Below are 17,373 nucleotides of genomic sequence, written 5' to 3' on the forward strand. Positions count from 1 at the left end.
AAGGAAGACATATCACACCTGAGAATAAAATATAGGTCTCATAAAACCAGGTCCAGTTCTCTTTCAAGGAGTTCAGAGGTCTAACTAAAACAAGAATGTGAGCATTGCTTTTTCAGACTGATCCATCATCAGTCATTGTGTCATTTTGCTATGTCTGTGGCGTGAGCAAGCCTAACAGACTTCTGTCTGTTCAACCCTAACAGACAAGGGCAACTGTACTCCTACATTGACTCATCACTGGAGGGAGGAGTGTCTACATGTGGAGGCAGCCAAGCCTCACCCCACTGGTGATCCAACAATCTAAGACCTGCCACTATAGGAACCCTAGAATGGTCATATGAATAGTAACCTGCTGTTACTAGTCATTTCATGGTGGTAGTGGTAGCAGAAAGCAGGGAAAGCTCATCTCAGTGAACATAAGGAATCCATTCCAGAAGCAATGGTCAAGGGATATAGCACATTGGGACAATTTGGTCCCTGTGGTCTTAGGATCCTTGTCGTCTACATCTCCATTTGTGAATTTGTGGAGCTCCCTAGTGTTTCTTCCTGAGAATTTTAAAGCTCAGTAAATTGGTGCTATCTGCATGTGGACTTAAAAAATGGGAGTTGCTGGTAAGAGCCTTCTTTGTTTTGGGGGAGGGAGTAGGTGTAAGCCAGAGGCGTGGTCTAGTCCATAAAGTCCTAGACTCTGTTGTGTCTGTCTCTGTTCATGGGAAGGAGGAAGGGATGAGCACTTATTACCTATCATGTGCCAGGCACTGGGATAAGTGCTTTATAAATATAAATGAATTTGATTTCACAACAACCTTGAAAGGTAGATGCAACTATTATCCCCATTTTACAATTGAGAAAAATAAAGCAGCCAGAGGCTAAATGCAACCTCACAACTAGTGACCTTAGACGTCCTTAACTTCAAGCCCAAAACTCAATCTCCATTTTGCCACACTGATGCCATAGGAACATATACTTCTCCTTAGTCCTTCACAGGCCCTAACACTGGGGCTGTTCTTCTTTCTTTCCTGTAACCTAATATAACTTTTTTTTTCCCCTCTCTCTGTAAGTCCTTTGTGTTTCCCTTAGAATTTTTCAAAAGCTTGAGCCTATTCAGAGCTTTTAATCTTCCTACACTATTCTTTGTGTGTGTGTGTGTGTGTTTGTGTGTGTGTGTGTGTGTGTGTATCCTTACTTCTGCATTTCATTTGTGTGCATTTTAAAATCTTTACCCCTTCCAGCAAACAATCATAAAGACCATTCCACTAAGTTCTAGTGATACCTATGAAGTTTCATTTATGCATGAAAATATGAGCATGAAAATAACAAGTTCACAGGTCACACTCTGTTCATTTTTGTATATATGTTTAAAGCAAAGGGTATAATTTATATTTCTCTTACTGATAGGAGAGACAGAGAAAAAACATGGTAAAAGACAGAAAAAGATAAAGGTTGAAAAAGAAAAGATAGAGAAACAGAGTGAGAGAAAGAGAAAGAAATGAGGAGGGAGGAGAGAAGAGAGACGGAGACAGAGAGACACAGACAGAGAGAGAGAGAGACAGAGGCAGAGACAGAGAGAGAAACAGAGACAAAGAGAGGAAGGGAGGGACAGAGACAGAGACAAAAACAGAGGCAGAGAGAGAGAAAAAGAAAATAGGGAGACAGAGACAAAGAACTAGGGAGAGAGATAATAGGGGGAAGAGAAAGAGAAGAGAGATTTGTCCTTTTTCTTGCACCTAATCAGGTTTAGAAGCTGTTTCTGAGAAGTTTTCTTTTTATATCATTTTCAGCTTAAAATATATGTTGATCTAATCAGTTCTGTAAGGAAATGCTTTCATTTCTCTGGGTTTCCTTAGATTTAGCCATATTATTACAGATGAAAATCATGCATCTATATTTGGAGAGCTTCAGAGGTTATCTAGGCCAACTTGATTGTTTTTTGGATGAGGAAGTTGAAGGCCAGAGAGGATAAAAGACTTTCTTAGATGAAAGAATAGAAGAGTTAGAATTCAAATACAGGTCTTCTTACTCCCAACCCTGTGCTCTTTCCACTACTCTAGGCTGTCATAGCCAAATGTTCCTCCTTCTAATGCTTTGTCATGGTCCAGACCAGAAAGCCAAATCCCATTCACTGGCATTATCTTACTTCACTCAAGGGATCTCCCTCTCTCTGAAGCGCTCACCTTCAATTCTGCCAGATAATCTCTCCAAACATTGTTATTATACAAGACACTTTCCTACTCAGAGACCTTCAATGGCTTCCTGTTTGTTTAGATAAAGTTTAAACTTCTCAGCCTTGCACACAGCCCTCGATACTTGGATTCATTTATGTATCTCCAACTCAAACTAGTATACCTCTAGTCTCATTGATGCTTCTCTAATATCTTCCTCCCTTTGCTCCCTCTTTCTCCCTCTTCTTCCCTCGCTTTTATCTCTCTCTCTTTCTCTCTCTCTCTCTCCCCCTCTCTTCCACCTCCTTCTCTTCTCTCTCTCCTTCTCTGTCACTCTCTGTCTCTATGTGTGTCTGTGTCTCTGTCTCCATCTCTGTCTTTAAGGGCCTTTAAAACTCATGATTTTGTTGACTCTTGCATCAAAACCTAAATCCATTTCCTAAAGCCTTCTGTTCCTGTCCCTACTCCACTGCCCCACTAATAAAAGGATAATATCATTTAGAATTAAGAAACCTTAGGCATTAACTTTCTATCTTTACAGATAAAGAAAAAGAGTCCCAGAGAAATTGATGTGATTTGCCAAAAGTTACACTGTTAGTAAAATGACTAAGCCAGGATAGAAACCTCAGGCCTTGGAATCCAAATGCAGTATTCTACAAATCATAACATGAAAACCTATACCCCCATTGAAAAAATGATTTAGTTTGTCTTCTTGTCTTCCAGGAATCTCATGGATGTCCTCCATCACCCTGTCCATTTAGAATACTTCAAGGAATTCCTTAGAGCAAACAAGGCTGAGAATCTGCTGTCTTTCATCCTTGCTATGCAGAAGGCCTCTAGTGAACCCAATGAAAAAGCACAAAAAGCTCTCGTTGATGCCATCCTCAACACTTTCTTCCATAACAAAGATTCTGATGTTGGTATGAAACTGCAACCCAACCCCTACCTCATAAATTTCATTCCAAGAGTGGGTATAGGTTTTACCAATGCTTTCTAAATATGAAATTCTGCAAGACAGGGTTACAATCCAAGTCATATATATCTTACTGTCTATAAGAAAGTCCAGGGAAAAAAAATGCCCATTGATCACAGAGATAGTCTTATCACCATGTATCACTGGAACATAGGGTTATGTGTAGGGATTGGGCATTGAGAGATTGAATTTGAAAGGAGAGGAGAGAAAAAAAGAGATGTTTTGAAAATCAATGAATGTCAAGCAAAGAAAGTTTAGTTTAAGTAAGTACCATGTCTGGTTCCCTTAGACATGATCCAAGGATAATAGGGACAGTTTCAGAGAATTTCCCCATCAGTTGCAACTTGAACTATCTCTGTAATTTTTTTTATCATAAAAGATTTTTCTGTCATTCTATTCTATTCTAGCAACCTTGCCATTGGTTAACATAGTAAAGCACTCAGAGACATGCTGACATTAGGGAAATTTCTTGGATAGTCCAGATATCTAACATTCCTGAATCCTAGAGTCTAACCTGATTCTAATTTCACTCCAAAAATATGATTTGCAAAATGATTACAAAATATAGATCAGCTATATACTAGGTCCTGTCTTTCTTAGTTATGGTATTGAGAGAGTGCAGCTGCTCTTCCTAGTTGTGGTCCTCCAGTGTTCTTCCTTATGGTCTCCTCTCACATTTAACAAAAGTAGGTATAGACCAACATCTCATACCCTACATTAAGATAAGATCAAAATGGGTATATGATTTAGACATAAAAGATGATACTATAAGCAAATTAGGAAAGCATGAAATAATTTACCTGTCAAATTTATAAGAATGTAAGTCATTCTTCAATTGATAAATGGTCAAAAGATATGAATTGGCAGTTTTCTGACAAATATGTAATTATAGTAAATGTATATTTACAATATACAATATACATACATACATTGTTCTACATACATACATAAAATGTTCTAAATCATTATTGACTAGAAAATGCAATTAAAACAACTCTGAGGTACTACTTCACACCTATCAGATTGGCTAAGATGACAAAAAGGAAAGTGATCAAAGTTGGAGAGAATGTGGGAAAACTAGGACAATACACTTTGATAGAGTTATAAACTGATTCAGCCATTCTGGAGAGCAATTTGGAACTATGAAAAAAGGGCTATAAAACTCTGCACATCCTTTTGATCTAACAAAACCACTAATAGGTTTGTATTGCAAAGAGATCAAGAAAAGAGGGGGAGAGAATCTATTTGTACAAAAATAAGTGTAGTATCTCTTTTTGTAGTGGCCAAGTATAGAAGGGATACCCATCGATTAAGGAATAGCTGAACAAATTGTAGTATATCATTTTGATGGAATATTATTATACTATGAGAATGACAAGAATAATTTTAGAAAAGCCTGGAAAGACTTAAATGAACTTAAGTGAAGTGAGCAGAACCAGGAAAACATTGCACATAGTGGTAAGAGCAATATTATTCTCAGCAATTCAGTGATTCAAGCAATCATGAGAAATGATGCTATCCACCACCAGAAAAATAACTGATGATGTCTGACTACAGACTGAAGTACACTATTTTTTCTTCCTTTTTTTCTTCCTTCCTTTTTTTTTGTTTTTCTTTTTTTCTTTTCTTCCTTCCTTTCTCTCTCTCTTTCTCTCTCCCTCCGCCCTCTCTCTCTGCCTCTCTCTCTTGCTTTCTTTCTTTATTATGCATTCTTCCACAAAATTATTAATATGGAAATCTTTTACATAATTGTGATGAGGTGTGAGCATTGAGGGTAAGAGATCCCCTAATAGCAATGAGGATCCCCTTGGCCAGTGAGAGGCTTTGCAAAAGAATTTGCAAGCCCCAATAAATACAGGCCCAAGGTTTGTGGCAAAGAATGGGATTTATTTACACTAAGAAGACAGTTTTTTAGGAAGACAGGCTTCTTAGTGGGCAAGGTCCTGTTAGGAATATAGCAAAAGTGGGTTAACACTGAGAAGAAAATATCTTCAGCAGTGGGCAAAATTCCATTAGGACTTCTGCAAAGATTAGAGGTTCAGAGTCAACTTTTATATAACCTTCTGAGGCTTTTTCAGGGTTTTCCCAGGCCCCTGTGCTGGGAGCAATTCAAAGAACTAATCTCAAATTCAACAGAGGATGGTGATTATGCCCCTGGGCAAGATCTCCAATTGAATGAGACCACTTAACTTTTAAAATATTGAAATTTGTTTTTACATGTAATTGGGGAAAACATTATTTAAAGGAAAGAAAAAAGATTATTCCTTGTTAGGGATAACCTTCTGAAGCAAGAGAAGGTAGAAATTTTGTGTTGTAAAGTCTGATAGATCTTGCAGTTTTAAAATATCCTCCATCAGTTTGTCATAAAGTCTGAGATTCCATTACATAATCACAACTTCCACCTCTTGTGTTAGGAATGCAAGCTCCCCTTCAAGCAAAACAAATGTCTGAATTAGCCATATCCAAAAAGCCTTGTCCTCAAACTGCATTCTAAGTCCATTTTCTCTTTATTTGGAGGTCTGTCACATGCTTCATTACAAGTCTTTTGGAATTATGGTTAGTAATTGCATTGACCAGAGTTTCTGAATCTTTTGAATTGTTTCTTTTATATTATTATTATTCTATAAACTGTTCTCCTAGTTCAACTCATTTAATTCTGCTTAAGTTCATACAAATCTTCTCAGGCTCCTCTGAAATAGTAAGTTCATGTGAGTCTTCCCAAGTTTCTCAGAAATCCTCTCCATCATTTCTTAGAGCAAAATAGTATTTGTATATTGAATGGGATAAATGGAGTGAAGACTTTTCATGGGATTATGAGCTATAGCTAAAAAGCTGCAGGAGTTCCATTGTCTTGGATGAATATTTCCCTTCCTGTTCCCCCATACACATACCTCTTAATTAGCATTTAAGTACTTCTTTTAAAGGTGATGATATGTATGGGATTGCCTGCCTTCTTGGGGAGGGGGTGGAGGGAAGGAGGGGAAAAGTTGAAAAAGAGGGTTTTGCAAGGGTCAATGCTGAAAAATTACCCATGCATATATCTTGTAAATAAAAAGCTATAATTTAAAAAAAATAAAGGTGATGATGACTTTGGGAATTCAGATAACAGAATTCTCTAATCCAAAAATATCTGCTTATATAGCAGTTCTCTAGAGAAATTTGAATTTAAATAAATTTAATTTAATTTAAATTTGCTTTATTATTTATTTCTAGGGTAGGCTTTCATGTTTAGAGTGTAAGCCTGGACTTCCCCAGAGAATGGAAGAAAAGATTGCAAGATGGGGGAGGGGTTTGGGTCTATTTAATCTTATGTTTTGCAGTTTGTACTTTGCACAACTCTACTGACACCTTGCCTGTTGGGAGTTGTCCTTTCTTGGTGAAATCCTAATAAATCTCTTTTTGCTTCTTTTTACCCTGAGAGTCTCTGATTTTAATTTGAGTAAGAGTTGCTGTCCCACATATATATGTGTTTAATCATTGTTTAATCATTTCCCAATTGATGAGCACTGCCCTCAAATTCCAATTCTTTGCTACCATAAAAAGAACCACCATAAATATTTTTTATATATGATTCTTTTTCTTTCTTTTATCTTTTTGTAATATTGCTGGGTCAAAGGATATGAAGAGTTCAACAGCTTTGGGGTAATAGTTCTGAATTGCTTCCAGAGAATGGCTGGAACAATTCATAGCTCCACAAAGAATATATTAATGTACCTGTTTTTCACAACCCCTCCAGCATTTGTTATTTTCCTTTTTTGGTCAATTTTGCCAATCTGATGGGTATGGTCACTTGCTTTAGAGGAAACAGTCAATTGATTCTGAGAACATTATTAGATTATAGAAAAATATAATAACTAATAACAAAAATAACTAATATAATAATTACACACCTTAGTACGCTGAAGTCTAATTCTGTTCAGCATATTCTGTTTAAATAATTGGAGAAGCTTGTAATGTATTTCTAGAAAGATTTCCATCTAGAAAGCTCATTGAGGAAGTTTTTAATTTTTATCTTTGTATTTTCAATGTGTGGCATAGTATCTTATACAAAATAAGTACTTAATAAGTATCTATTAAAAAATTTAAAATTATGCAAACATATAATGCTCAGAGCAGCAAACCATCTGGAAAATGTGGCTATCTAGAAAAATGCATTCTAACTAGTTCAGATTATATTCTATATATAAATGCTAACTGGCCACCTGCTGCAGACTGGGCCATTATTAGTCATCTTGACTATCATTTTGCCACTGGACTTGTATGACTGTGTTGTTAGGAGAGAAATGAGTCTGATGACTTTGCAAAGCTCTGCCTCATTTAAATTCATACATGGACAAGTCAAGAGATTACCCTTAGATGTAACTGGTCCTTTTCAAGAATGTAGTGAACAATAACAAAGAGTTCTTCATGAAGTTTCACACAGAGAAAAGGACTTTGAGAGCAGGTTATATAAGTTAAACCTTTGTCACACATATATTTTACATATGTGCCTCATTACTATAATGGTCTAAATTTAAAGTTTACTCCTCTCATGGATGCATGTATATTTGTGGGAAGGAATGAACCAAGTTTTTAGGAGAATGTTTTGTTTTACCATCTTTACCATGTTATCTGAAAGGGGATACACCTGCCAATTTGAACAAAAGTTGGGAAATGGCTATTTCTTCTTCTTCTTCTCCTGCTCCTGCTCCTCCTCCTCCTCCTGCTCCTTCTCCTCCTCCTGCTGCTGCTCCTCCTCCTCTTCTTCCTTTCCCTTTTCTTCATTCTCCTTTTTTTCCCTTTTTCCTCCTTCTCCTCCTCCTCCTCTTCCCTTGCACATGTGGTAGCTCTCTCCACTTGGGACACCATACCCTTACATGTTCATAAGAATATAATTTTTCGTCATTTTGTAAGGTATTTGAGATCTAGGGGCTAGATTTTTCACATTTTAATTAATTTATTATTTTTCCCAAAAGCTAGGACTATTTACTTTTTGTCTTAAGTGATTTTCACTTATGATTTCTTGAATTATAGCTTAGAAAAACAGGCTTTAAAAAACCACTGTTTGTTTCAAGTGGAGCTATTTGACTATGTCTTTAAATCCAAATTACTATGACTTTCATTGAAAGGTCAGTAATAGCTCCCAGCCCAAGCCTTTGTGGCTCATTGTTTAAGTTTTGATGTCTTAAAATAAGCCTAAGTAGCCATTATTTTCAGTTCTAGACAAAAACTCTGAGGGTCTTCTCTCCCAGATTGATATTTTTGAAATTATAAATAAGGCCATTTTTTATTCTCATTTCTTTCCTAGTCCTTAGTCATTAAATGGCATTACCTCAGATGAATTGAGACTTTGAAAAAGACTTTTAAATCAGAAAGGTCAACCGACCCTTGTCAGTTGTTTTGACTTTTGTCTGGCCACTGGAGTTTGATTACTCTGGAAGAGAAAGTCAGGCTGATAACTTCACACAGTTCTGCGTCACTTAAATCCAATTCACATGCAAGTGAAAACATCACCTTCTTGATGTCATTGGTCCTTTTTGAGAATGAAGGACAACAGATATTAAGAAGTTAGTTGTTTATTTGCAATAAAGAGGTAGTTTGATGTATTCATTAGGAGAAAACATATGCTTCTGAATTGAAGAAATGATAGAAACAGAAAGGATGTTTATTTATCTAGTCAGGCTGATAGGAAGAAGGCAGAAAAATAAAAAAGGCAAATAGATCCAAAAGCATAGGCTTACTGAGTAAGCAAGAGAGGGGAAATTTAGTCCATATTGGGTGAACACAGATATGTCAGGAAGTCATAAAAGTGACATTTGTTGATGAACTGGCTTGTCTTCTTTGACTAAATAACAAAATATTAGTGAGAGATCTCAGTCAGACTTATCAGCCAGGCTGATGAAAACTATATCCTTGTAGTTAGCTACTTGAGTAGAATTTCCAACTTTAGAAGAATTTTCAACTTTAGAATACTCTCACACCCTTGGTAATGTCATTTCAAGTTAAGAAGACTTGAAGAGAGAAATGTGGACTAGTAGAAGAATCCAAGTGTCAAGGAAGTGTGACATTTAAAAGATTTGAGGACATGATTTCTGTGTAATTAATCATTGTATTAATACTGTTTGCATTTTATTAATAAAAGGAATGGTTATTTGGTCATCTCTCTTAGATCAAAGATGACTCAAGGATGAGCTCACAGTTTATATGCCCTTGGAGGAGGAGGAGATGTTTCTGACACCTTGGTCAGATCTGCAAGTATCATGGTTGGACCTCTGTTTTGCTCTTAGCATTTCTCCTGGAGCTGTCAGGCAGCAAACACTATATTGACCCTTTCTCTGCCCTTTCTGAAGTCACTCTAACTCTCAGGTAGATGACCATTTTCCTAATGAAGGACCAGTCCATCAAGAAGGACTCTGGCAAGAATCTTGCTAACACTGCCTTAAGAGAAAGAGACCAATGGGCTGCATTCTTAAACTCCCGGGGAGTAACCAACTCTTGTACATGAAAAATGTCAAATTTTGTATGAGTGATGGATCCCCCACTTTGAAAATCTCATCTGGAATAGAATCAGTACCAGTATGCTTTGCCACAGAGAAGAGCCTAATGGCATTCAAAACCTGAGGTAAACAGTATACTTTCAGGATGTCCACATTAATAATGAGTTTGAGGCACAGATTGCCAAAGCTAGCTCGTGTTTGAGAGACTTTCAAGGAAAGTATGGGAAAAGAGAAGTTGTAGGCTGATTACCAAACTGAAGGTCTATGGAGCCTTATTGTTTGCCTATAAAAAGTGGACAGTATACCAGCACCATGTCAGGATGCTGAATCATTTCTATCTGAATTTTCTCAGGAAGATTCTGAAGATCACCTGGCAGGATAAGATACCAGACATTAAGGTCCTTTCTTCCAGCTCTCCTGTAATGGGCTGGTCATATTGTTCAAATGCCAAACATACGCTTGCCTAAAAGACCATTTTTATGAAGAGCTCACACAGAGCAAATCCTCACAAGGTAGTCAGAAAAAGTGATACAAGGAGACTCTCAAGGTCTTTCCTAAGAACTTTGGAATTGGTTGCACAATATGGGTAACACTGGCATAGGACTACCCTACATGGCATGGATCATCAAAGAAGGGCCTGAGCTTTATGAGCAAAGCAGTAGCTCAAAAGAAACACAAAGTGTACAAAGTTGAAGAATCCACCCCAAATGTTCACATGGGCTCTTTGTGCTAGACCAGTGGTAGAGCATTCCAAGCTCTTTCTAATCAGCCACAATTGGATACACTCTGACTTGAGGCTAACGCAGTGATGTCATTTTGGTCTTCATTGAGAAAGAAGGACAACAACTAATCAGGTGTACTTGAGGATGGCGATTGACAGAGAGAGAAGAGAGAGAGAGAGAGAGAGAGAAGAGACAGAGAGAGAGAGAGAGAGGAGAGAAGAGAGAATTACCTTTGAGAAGTGGACCCATTTCAAGAAGAAGCCAGGGGGATTCAATTTTGTGACATTTTACTTCTAGTTCACCCATCCTTGGACAATCTATTTCAAGAATTTATATCGCCCCTCCCCAAGCCTGAGCAGAATACAACTGGAGGAAGAGTATCCCGTAAGATCAAGTTCTTTGTAATATTGAGTAGAGATTGAGGAGAGAATTAATTAAGTATATCAGTAACATCCTTCAGAGACTGAAATCTGAAATGAGGACTTTAGGGGGAGAATCATGTTGGGAAGACCCCCAAATCATTGGTTATTACTAGTCATTTCTTTCAAAGACCTAGAGTCAAGTCCCATCTTGTACACATAGTATTTGACATTAGACAATTTGCTTACCCTTCAGTGGCCTGAGCATGTAAGATCCTACAAGTCACAGATGAGTTTCTGATCTCTTATCAGTGGAGGGATTTCCAGATTGGTATTTCCTTACATTGATGAAATCAAAGACCCCAACCTTGCCATTATTTCTCCCTACCTTAAAAGAAAAAAAGTAAGAAACCTCAAAGTGAATGCTGAAGGGATTCAGAGAAAAGGAATATTTAGACTTGGATGGAAGCAAAAGTTAGGAAAGTCAAATATCAAGGCAAGATGCTTCATATGAGAAAGCAAATCATGTATTTACTGGTGAGAAGAATATGGTGTTTCCTGATTTCCTCCCTCTCTTCCTTTATTCTTTACAGAGGATATACTACAATGTACTATTCCTATCCTCAAAGAAATCTCTTACATGAATCGAGTTCCTTTAGTAGTCTTGCATCAGGCTCAGAACCAAGTCCTGAAATATCTAGATGACAAATGGTAAGTAACATAGACTAAAGGAATACATTCATATATTTGTTGACTTCATTAAGTCACAAAGTCGTAGAACCTATTCCCATTTCTGAGTTATAACTTATTGTCTTTGACTCTTCCATGAGGATGTGAAAAAATTATTTCAGCTCCTTCCTTGCCTATTTGTCTCAATGCCAGTTTCTACAGCCATTTCTCAGAGAATTAAAATAGCCACAGAATGTGCAGACCAGATATCAGATTTCTACACACTTATCACAGGTCACTTTTTTCAGACTTTGAGATAGTTAAGCAAAGAATAGAACAATACAGGGAAAAGAAAGAGGGCATGTTCCTGATCAATTAATGATTATATTAATATGGACGCATACACACACACATACATATGGATATATGTGTATAGATTTTATACCCTTAGAATATGCTCACACACTGAGTAAAGCTGTTTCAAAACAAAGACCTGAAAAGAAAGGATGCAGACAGATAAGACATGTATGAATTAATAAACATTTATTAATCACTTAATTTTTGCCAAGCAATGTAATCTAGGGATACAAATACAAAAGTAAGATCATCCCTGCCCTCGAGAAACTTAAATTCTAAAAAAGAAATGTATATGTACATATATAGAATATATGTTTATTTATAATATATATATCACATCTATTTACATATACATGTATGTCTTTCTCTTTCTCTCTCTCTACATATATATATATATATATATATATATATATATATATATATGAGAATGGTGATCAGGGAAGAGTATTTTAGTCAGGGAAATAAAAGAATAGGAGATAGGGAGTTGATTGATATGCCTTTTTATTAGTGCTGAGGAATAGATCCTAAACAGAACACCAAATAGAAACATAGAGGAAAAGTGATCAAGAACTCAAGCCACCACATATGTGCTGTCCTGCCACATCATTTCTCTTGTGATTCTTATCCTCCTCTTGGCCTGTGTTGCTCCACATTAATGATATTGTAAAGGGAACTTTTTGACAAACCAGAAATGATTTCAGCATCTCTCCCACTTAAATACATACACAGCCCAAATGAATCCCAGGTACCATTATAGTCTTCCAGGGCCAGAATGTTGTCTTCAGAGACTGCAGCATTGCTAGCATAGATATAGGATTTTTTTCCCTCAATGCTGTTCACTTTCCTCATCTCAAAGACCCAGTCCATGTATAATTTATAGCCAAGCTAGAAAGTCTCATAACTAAGGGAATATAACAACAAAGGTTTGTTGCTCAGAATTATCTCATTCTGAGGCATCAGACCACATGGAATATCTCTCAGTATAGCACTACCTCATGTAAGGAAGTGACATCCATCCCAGAATTATGTGTATATTAACATTACATCCTATATATCTTTATATACATCCTATAATACATACCTATATACTTAGTATTTTTTGTCTCAAACATAGCTCCCTTGATCCCAGAGAGTTGCCAACCTCAATTTTTGGTTCTCTTGGCTTAAAAAAATCTTAATTACTATCACATATCTATCTATCTATATATATCTATAGACATATAAATATATATATATATGTAGTGGAATCTATTCCATGACATTTCTGATGATGTGGCTGAACTTTAGATGCTCCCCAACTCCACCTGACTCATCATGAAAACATATTCATTTTAATGAAACTGATAAAATTGAAATTGAATACATTTGGATTTGATAATTTTGGATTTTGATAATTTTGATAATTTTTTTAAAAGAAAATAATCATGAATGGCTTAGTATTATATGATTGTAGTTTTAGTTCCATCAACTAATCAACAATCTTTTATTTCATTCTTACTATATCCCAGATGTGATATAATGCCATATTCTGGGGATACAGAGACAAGAATGAAACTGTCCCCTACCCTCAAACCTACAGATGAACTGGGGGAGACTATGGAGATGTGAAAAGATAAAATGTGTGGAATAAAAGAGTGTGGAAAGGAAACTATAGAGGGGGAGTAGGGATCAAGAAAGATTTCATGTGGAACATGGTGTGAAGACTGAGTTAGCCCCCTGGATACCTTAGAATCAGCCAGAGTCAGGATAAGCAAAAGTCCTTGGTCTTTATTCTTGGTCTTTAGAGGTAGGAGTGAATTGGATGGAAGCAGAATCTCCACGACCTTCCTTCTTCGTCTCCCACCCAGAAGTGACCCTGACTAGTCTTACTACACCCCCTCGTCCCTCCTACGATCCTCTGTATACACTAATTTTCGAGTCAGCACAGGATAGTGGGAAGGGCCATTTTCCAAGCCTATGCTCATATTGTCCAATTGCTAATTAGCCTTAAGTGCTCAGTTGTCCAACCTCTCAGTGCATTAACTCAAGAGTTTCAGACCTTTACAACATGGTCCTTGAGCTGAGTCTTGAAGGAAGCTAGAAGTGATAAGAGGCAAAGGGTCCAGGCTTGGGGGAAAGCCCATGAAAAGGCATTGAAGTGCAAAGTGCCATGTTAGGCATAAATAACAATAAGGAAACCAGTTAGCCTGGATGCATTGTAGTGTGCATGCAGGGGAATGAATAAATAGCATGTTATAAGTTTGGAATGTGGGCTAGGACCAAGTGGTAAAAGGCTTTAAATGCCAAAAAAAAGGATTCTCTGTAACAAATAAGCAAGGTCTCCTGTTTAGTTTCTCTTGAATCTGTATCAGCTATCCAAGAATAATAGTTAGCACGACTTCAGGTCCATCCCATCAGCTCATGAAAACTGTGCCATCCTCCCAGATACATTTCAATTTAAGAGGGAAAAAAGAAAGCAGAAATAGAGAAAAGCAAAGCTTAAAGGGCAAGATACTTAGTAAATATATGTAAGGCCATGGCTGCCTCAGGATTCAAGAGTTACTCTAACAGCTTATCTGGAACCTTTGTGTCTGAGAAGTCTGTTTTTTCAAATATGTTTAATACCCTCTGTCTCTTGCTGGCAGGTTCAAAACTTACCAAGACATGTTCCCACATCGCCTTCACATTCAAATTCCAGACGTTGAAATACCACAGAAAGTCCCGAAAAAGGAAACAAAGACCATTAACTTAGAGCTCAGGAAGGTCAGTGAGCAGATACAAAACTAGGCCATGTTTCAACCTTGATGTGTCCAGCTGGTGTGTAAAATTCCATGAGTGAAGGCCTTTCTGAATATAAGGATTGGCGTGTAAAGACATGAGATCTATTCAAAGGAAATGTCTGCCCTGATTATGTCAAATGGAGAGTGGTAGACCCTCTGAGAAAATAGCAAGATAGCAAAGAAAGAAGGGTGGTCCACACCGCATGATTTACTAGGCTTTGGTTGGCTAATTGGATTGTTTAAAGGGATTGACTCACAAGAGGTCAGTCATCCTGGATGGGGAGAGCACAAAGTATGGATCAGACACAGACCACCCTTAGGCCAAGTCAAGTGTTATATAGAAACAGAACAAAGAAGGCATAGAGCCAGGAATGGCCCAGGATCCCATGCAAGTGTTCCCATGAGATAGAGTTTCCTTTGCTGTTTACATTTATCCAAGGTAGTTTGCATTAACTATAAGACTTGAGGTCACATTTTCAGGTTCTGGCTCCCATCACACATGAACCCATGAATCCCAAGCCCTGAAGAAGTCAATGAGTCCAAAGAAAGCCTGTTTCTTTCCACCTTTTCCCCTTGCTTGGCAGTGCAGTCTTGGACAAGTCAATTTATCTATACAGAATCCAGAGATCACCCATAAAATGGGGATGAAAGGTGGGACAGTCAAGAAAAGAAATGGCCACCACTGTCCAGCTCAGATGTTCTGTGATTCAAATGACTTTCTCTGTTGCCTTGTTCACTGATCTCCCATCTTCATTTCCTTCCCACTCTCCCAGGCTGGTAGGTTCTGTGTAAGGTCACTTTTGCTCACAACACTACTGTATCTCTCCACAGAAAAGGGTATGGATCTACCTTAGTGCCATTATTAGGAGTATCTGCAAATTTCGAAGGGAAATGAAGAAACCAGAAAGCCGTCGCCTGTTTGAGGACTTTCTACGTAAGGAAATGACTAATCATAAGGAAAGTAAGTATCACTGCCCTTCAGAAATTCTCCTCTTGTTGCCATGTGGTAACCAGCACACTCTGCTTGAGAGGACCCCAGTTAGGTGTCCACAAGGTGTAGCAACAGTCTTCTTTTAAGTATCACAGAATTTGAAGGTGGAAGGGATTTCAGACATCATCTAGTCCAATCCTTCACTTTATACGCGAGGAAATCAAGTGACTAGCAAGAGTTTGGATTCAAACTTCAGTCTCTAGAGTCATTAAGTGCTCTTGCCATCATAGTACCCCTCACTTGTGGTTTTAGGAAACAAGAGGTGTCCAGAGTTCTTCTAGAGGAGAAAGCTGTAGGGTTAGGGTTAGGTCTGCTTCAGTTTTCACCTGTGTCACTCTGTAGATACAGTTTAGGTTATGGGGCAAAAAAGTTCCCAGAATTCTCCTAATTATAAAGCCCTAGGAGAAGGTACAAATTAGGAAGGTCTAGGAGAGTTTCTTTTCCAATCCCCCAAAGAGCAGAATTCTTTTTCTTTTCCAGTATCCTCTAGGAGCCAATTGCATTATCAGAATTTGGAAGCAAGGCTCAGCTTCTCTGAGCTTCAAAAGACACTCTCAAAGCCTTCCCCCATGGCTTCTTCCAGAAGCAGAATCATAAACCTCCAGAGCCACAAACATCTCTTCAGATGCCTATAGCCTACCATATACTTCCTCCTCCTTAATCTTTACTAATTTCTTCCAGATTATATTCTTTTTATTCATTCATCCATCAAGCACATCCAATATTTATGTGTAATTCACAAATGACAAAAATTCTAGATAAAATTAAACAATCCCTGCCCTCAGGGAACTTATACTCTACTGGGAGCAAGCACAATGTACATAGAGAAGTAAATACATGTTACTGTGAATCAGAAAGGGTTCTGGACTGGAATACATTAACTCACAAATTCAAATACTGCCTTCTTATTACAATAAGAAAAGTCACATTAAAGTCCCTGAACCTCATAACTCCTCTAGCACCTATTCCACAAATTCATTATGGGGACAATGAAGTGTGGAAAGTACTTTGTAAACTTTTTAGTACTTTGAAAATATCAGCTCTTGTTGAAGAGAAGATGAGACTTGGAACAATTTTTTGGAGTAATAAATGTCTAAAACAAACATCTCTGTCCTCAATCGAATTTTTTCCTTTATTATCTAATTTCCTACTTGTGTTCCTGCTTTATTCAATAAAATAACAACAGGAGATGGATTGTCTCCTCATAACTTTAATATAACATTTGCAAACTAATTACATTTTTTAAAGTTTTATTCATGCTTTATGTGTGTATGTATGTTTGTGTGTATTTAAATTAGATATTTTCTAAGTGTTTCACTAGAAGAGAATAGTAAAACAAAATCGATACAATCGATACACTTTATGTGACAACATATATCACTCTTATCATGCCCTGTCTTAGTCTCTAAGCCGGAGGGGGATGTGTTTTCCTCATCTGTCCTCCAGAACCTTATCATAATCATTGTCTTTAATCTAAGTTTAGCTACCTTTGAGAGCAAGAGAAAGACAGTTAGAGAATAACAGCAATAGAGATAGACAGAGACAGAAACAGAGACAGAGATGGATATAGCTGTAGATATAATTATAGGTATATATTATTATAGTCATTGCATCAGAGGCAGTAGTAAGCAAGAAGATTGAACTTCAAACTAGGAACATCTGGGTTCAAATCCTATCAATTTATTGGCTATGTGATCATAGGTAAGTCATGTAACCATTCTAAGCCTTGGTTTCCTCATCTATAGAATGGAGATAATACTTCATGAGGTTATTAAGTGAGGATCCAGTGAGACAATGTATGTAAAATACTTTGTAAACTTTAAATCAATGTCAGTTATTATTCTTCTCAATTACATGCAGATGGCTCCAGCTTCAGCTACAATACTTTTTTTTTTCTTTCTTTTT

The 17,373-nt window shown here is 37.2% G+C and overlaps 1 protein-coding gene across 5 annotated transcripts in view; it reads left to right on the forward strand.

Annotated features, from left to right (window-relative positions):
* RGSL1 (regulator of G protein signaling like 1) overlaps positions 1–17,373 on the forward strand; it is a 103,929-nt gene that overhangs the window by 62,505 nt on the left and 24,051 nt on the right. For all 5 annotated transcript variants that reach the window (XM_031936996.1, XM_031936997.1, XM_031936995.1 and 2 more), the window contains 4 exons: positions 2,886–3,082; positions 11,286–11,403; positions 14,343–14,460; positions 15,309–15,438. In XM_031936996.1, the coding sequence (XP_031792856.1) occupies positions 2,886–3,082; positions 11,286–11,403; positions 14,343–14,460; positions 15,309–15,438 (563 nt within the window). The remainder of the gene's footprint in view (positions 1–2,885; positions 3,083–11,285; positions 11,404–14,342; positions 14,461–15,308; positions 15,439–17,373) is intronic.

Source organism: Sarcophilus harrisii, chromosome 4, assembly GCF_902635505.1.
Source record: "Sarcophilus harrisii chromosome 4, mSarHar1.11, whole genome shotgun sequence".
NCBI lineage: Eukaryota > Metazoa > Chordata > Mammalia > Dasyuromorphia > Dasyuridae > Sarcophilus > Sarcophilus harrisii.